Source organism: Hylaeus volcanicus, unplaced genomic scaffold, assembly GCF_026283585.1.
Source record: "Hylaeus volcanicus isolate JK05 unplaced genomic scaffold, UHH_iyHylVolc1.0_haploid 8429, whole genome shotgun sequence".
In the NCBI taxonomy this organism is placed as follows: domain Eukaryota; kingdom Metazoa; phylum Arthropoda; class Insecta; order Hymenoptera; family Colletidae; genus Hylaeus; species Hylaeus volcanicus.
This window is the reverse complement of record NW_026531934.1, coordinates 1-4,473: the sequence shown is the minus strand read 5'-3', so window position 1 is coordinate 4,473 and position 4,473 is coordinate 1. Positions and strand designations below refer to the sequence as shown.

The window sequence follows — 4,473 nt, the reverse complement described above, 5'->3', positions numbered from 1 at the left end:
CTTCGAATGTCAGATCACGAGAGTCACTTGTCGAAGGCTTAGGGATTTTCGTAACATCGTACACAACGGATGGCGAAGCAGTGACAATGTTAAGAAAGGTAACCGATCTGCACGAAAAAATATTAACTCCACCGTCCGTACGCTGCCAGCAGCGAAGGCGACTGAAAACAGAGAATCGGCCGGCAAGATCGTCGGTCTCATGGACGCCCTTGTCACGCATTGAAAACGAAAATTCGGTCCGAGACCAGTGGCGCCGTCTAACGAAAGCGGGAAGATTATCGCTACTTTTAGACGTTTTCGTAGTGCGATAGTTAGTTAGTTATTTATTTTCTTTAGACTTCACAATTTGGTATGAGTCTGAAAGATGGCGTTCGAGGTAGTATTCCCTTCTCTTGCCCAACGAAAATCTAATCATTTTCGTAGTGTCATATTCGCGTATTTATTTTTAGATATATAGTCTCCAAACTAGTAGTTTCTAATGTTGATTGAAGGAGAACATAAATTTGATTAATGAAATATTCTAATGGAAATGAATAAGATTGTTTTTCTAATAAAGGAAATGATATTAAATTTCTGATTTTGTTGAATTGTTGATTATTAATAATAAAACTAACGAGTACAAACAGTTATGTAAGGAAAGCAGCAAATTAAATACATCTAATCCCCCGTTTACACACTACTTCTACTACATGGTTTTCAAAACAACGGATTTCTAAAAATAAAAAATGTAAAATCGAAAGTTTATACTGTGCACATATTTGTAGTATTTTTTTGTTAACATTGGCATTAAACCTACAAAAGAGAATATTTTTAAATTAAATAACTGACTAAATAGAGTTACACAAGAAAGTTTCCATTTAAATTAGAAGATAGGTGTATTTGCGGAACTTGCGCATTAATAAGCGAATGAACTTTATAGTAATAAAATTATAGTGTAGTTTTATAGTATTACAGTGAGTACATAGTATTACGAAGACAAAATTACTGCACGAATATTTTTGGTTGAATGATTTTCCACACAGGAATAAATTAAATGGGCTGGTTTCATGTCGGTTAAGCTTTATTTGTAAATTATTTATACAGCTCGACCGTGTTGGTAATACTTTAATATCTCAATAATTTAAATCATGGGAAATAAATTTTATTCAAAGTTTCAATTTATGACCAAATTCGCGAACAGAATACTCTGCTATAAATAAAATCATTATTTGACTACGAGTATTGATACATTAACCAACAACTAGCACATTATTTTCTTGGAATTCGTAATATGGGACTTCGAGGTTCAGAGGTGCAGGTCCTTTCCTGATCCTTCCACTGGCATCATAGTGAGATCCGTGGCAAGGACAATAATATCCACCAAAATCACCGGCATTGGCAATAGGGACACATCCTAAATGTGTACATACACCAATTACAATTAACCAGTCTGGCTGTTGTACACGTTGTTGATCTGTTTGCGGGTCTCGAAGAGTTGAAATATCAACTGCTTGTTCTTTCGCGATTTCACTTGCCGGCCTGTCATTGTTACAAAATAAGAATAACATTGAATACATGTTAAAGAGATAAATAAAATTTACGATATCTAAGTGCATACCTGTGTCGTATAAACAGAGGCTTTCCACGCCATTTGAAAACAACACTTTTGCCTTCTGGAATAGAGTCCAATTTAACTTCAATTTTTGCCAAAGCCAGTACATCTGCAGAAGCACTCAGAGAACCTACTACGGTGTGTACAAGGCTCTTAGCTGCAACGGCAGCACAGATTCCAGTACCTATGTAATAAATAAGAATTCATAATCTTATGATCTCAAATGATATATAAATAGAGACAAAAATATCTTACCAGCAAGCGTGAGATATGAATATGCTTTTCGTGTGCTTGCACTCTCTCTGCTGTCTGCTGTTGGGCTTTTCACAGAGTCTCTACGATACCCAGTCATGTCTGGCCACTGGATATCTGTATGCGCTAATCTCTTTTGAGATATTTGTGTGCTCCCTGCAAAGACACAATGCAAAAAAAATAATGTTCCCTTCTAGTATGAAACTTGCTTGTCAGTCGAATAATAATGAATAAAAAATTCGAGATAGAAAAGAGGGAGTAGCAACATTTTCAGTTTTGCAACATACATATTTCATAAACGGTAGGCTCAATTGATAATACAGTGGTCTGCAAATCATGTACAGTGTACATGGTACGATTACATAATCGGACCTTGTAAAATCGCAATTTAATGAAATATATAGGAAAGTCAAAAAAACTATGTCGAAGAAAAAGTTTCGAACCTGTTATTCCTGAGCTTACTCGCACAGCTCCAGATAAAAGGCTTTCAGACATACTCTGCGGAACCATTCGACTGACGGCAGGTAGCACGAAAACGTGTGGTTTGATAAAATTTCCAGTTCCAGCTGCGGGCCGAATTCCGTTCGAAACTACAGTTGACGTCGATTTTAATATCGGCGACAAGTTCGTCGATTTCGCCACCACGTTCATTTTTACTATCTGCACACGTAATAATGAACGAGGTGATCCCTTCGAACACTGACTAAAATTCGAAGACTTCCACTGTCAGATGGCTCTGGGATCTAAAGTGCATACGGTTCAATAGATATTGCACAAGAATACGCAAACTGCGCACTAATTGAACAATTTACAAGTTTCTACGCTTGAACAGTATTATGAAACAGTATTTGAAAGTTATATTTTAACTTCTACAAAGTTCTGATGATTTTGATTTTTTTTAGATGTTAAAATATAACTTCTAAAAACTTCTAAAATATAACTTTTATGTTGCGTTTGATTCCTTTCTATTTGTGTAACAATGTTTCATAATACTGTTCAAGCGTAGAAACTTGTACATTGTCCAATTAGTGAGCAATTTACGTATTCTTGTGTAATACCTATTTTATCACGAGTAAATGTGCAATTCCTTACATAAAATAAAATGATAATGAAAATGAGATTAAAAAATTACTCTACATTTGTTCCATTATTATTTTTGAAATAATTCTGATATAGATTATTATTACGGTTTTGAAACTACTTCATTGGTGGCGCTGCATTGAGTTGCTACTTTTACTTCACGAGCACGTGACTGATCTCATCTATCTTATGCTTTTACACAGTTCACGTGTTCTCGGGATTTCACCCGAGTTTTCATAACCTCTTGCAACATGCGCATAGAAACATGTTATTTTTGTTCGTCCCGGATTTATCCGGGACATGGAATTCAATTCGTCAGAAATGATTGCAAGGTCAGCATTTTATTAAATATATCTTATGTGAATGTTTTAAGTTAAATAATCTCGAAATAATTGTGTTTCGAAACAGTAGCTATAACCTTTGTAGTTATGTGTATAATTTTGTAAATTGTATTGTACGTATGATTTATTCACCAGATATTCAAATTTTGTCGTTCGAAATGCCACGCTGCGTTTAAGAAGAAGAAAAATCCAAGGAAAGTCAAATGGACCAAAGCATACAGGAAAACTGTTGGCAAAGAATTGGGGGTTGACCCGTCGTTTGAATTCGAAAGGAGGAGGAATATTCCTGTGAAATATAATAGAGAATTGTGGAATAAAACAATTGACGCGATAAGAAAAATAGAAACTATCAGACAGAGGAGACAGAATTTACATATAATGCAGCGGTTACGTAAAGGAAGAGAATTAGAAAGAGAAAGAGATGTTAAGGAAGTTCAGCGTGATCTAACTCTCATACGATCACCTGCTGCTGGACTTAAAGAAAGGAAGAAATTAGAAGAAGCAGCAGAGCAAAATGAAAAAATCCAAGATTCAGATGATGAAGAACCACAAGAAATGGAAGTAAATTAATTGCATCATTAGATTCAGGAATCGCATCTCTTAAATTATTAATTCTCTTAAGTAAATTCTTGTAAAGTAAATATTTCTTCACTTCATATGTTTGTAATTTAGAAAAAAAATAGAAAATTTTAATCATTATACATAAAGATAAAAAATTACATTATTCGTTATTTTTACGCTAGGCTATATGACTGTTTGCATTAAAACATTGTAAATATAAGTTACTTAAGTTTAAATTAAAATAAATCTATTATATTTCTTTATTTTAAATCTGGTATTGTTTATCTTCCTTTTTTTAGAGCATTTGTGTATATACCCATTTTTTGATACGTTTGTGTACATATCATTTAAATAACTTTGAAGAAATGAGTCATTTCGAAAATGTTTGTTGTATATCTTGGGTGCATTCAGAAAGGTTACCGCTAGCTAAACCAATCTGCGAGCGGGTGACCTTGCAAATGTTTTCGTTTCAAAGCATAGCGACAGCTCTGACAAGTCAGTGACTGAATTATACTAATTACTAAACTCTAATTGTTAAAAATTATAGTTTATTATTCATAGTATTCATTGCAATCATATATTTCCATACATAAGAGCATATAGGCAAGTTAATGGACACAAGAACGCTATAGCCATCTCGCGGCGGTG

The 4,473-nt window shown here is 34.2% G+C and overlaps 2 protein-coding genes across 2 annotated transcripts; one reads left to right on the top strand and one right to left on the bottom strand.

Annotated features, from left to right (window-relative positions):
• Positions 1 to 1,042: 1,042 nt before the first annotated feature.
• LOC128882271 (cytochrome b-c1 complex subunit Rieske, mitochondrial) lies at positions 1,043 to 2,572 on the bottom strand. Its single transcript, XM_054133852.1, has 4 exons — positions 2,287 to 2,572; positions 1,847 to 1,999; positions 1,598 to 1,775; positions 1,043 to 1,518 (listed from the first exon to the last, which is right to left on the bottom strand). Exons 1-4 carry the CDS (start codon positions 2,492 to 2,494, stop codon positions 1,230 to 1,232), a joined length of 828 nt encoding a protein of 275 aa, XP_053989827.1. The 5' UTR covers positions 2,495 to 2,572; the 3' UTR covers positions 1,043 to 1,229.
• A 523-nt stretch (positions 2,573 to 3,095) lies between these two features.
• LOC128882272 (probable ribosome biogenesis protein RLP24) lies at positions 3,096 to 4,095 on the top strand. Its single transcript, XM_054133853.1, has 2 exons — positions 3,096 to 3,255; positions 3,400 to 4,095. Exons 1-2 carry the CDS (start codon positions 3,175 to 3,177, stop codon positions 3,832 to 3,834), a joined length of 516 nt encoding a protein of 171 aa, XP_053989828.1. The 5' UTR covers positions 3,096 to 3,174; the 3' UTR covers positions 3,835 to 4,095.
• The last annotated feature ends 378 nt before the right edge of the window (positions 4,096 to 4,473 follow it).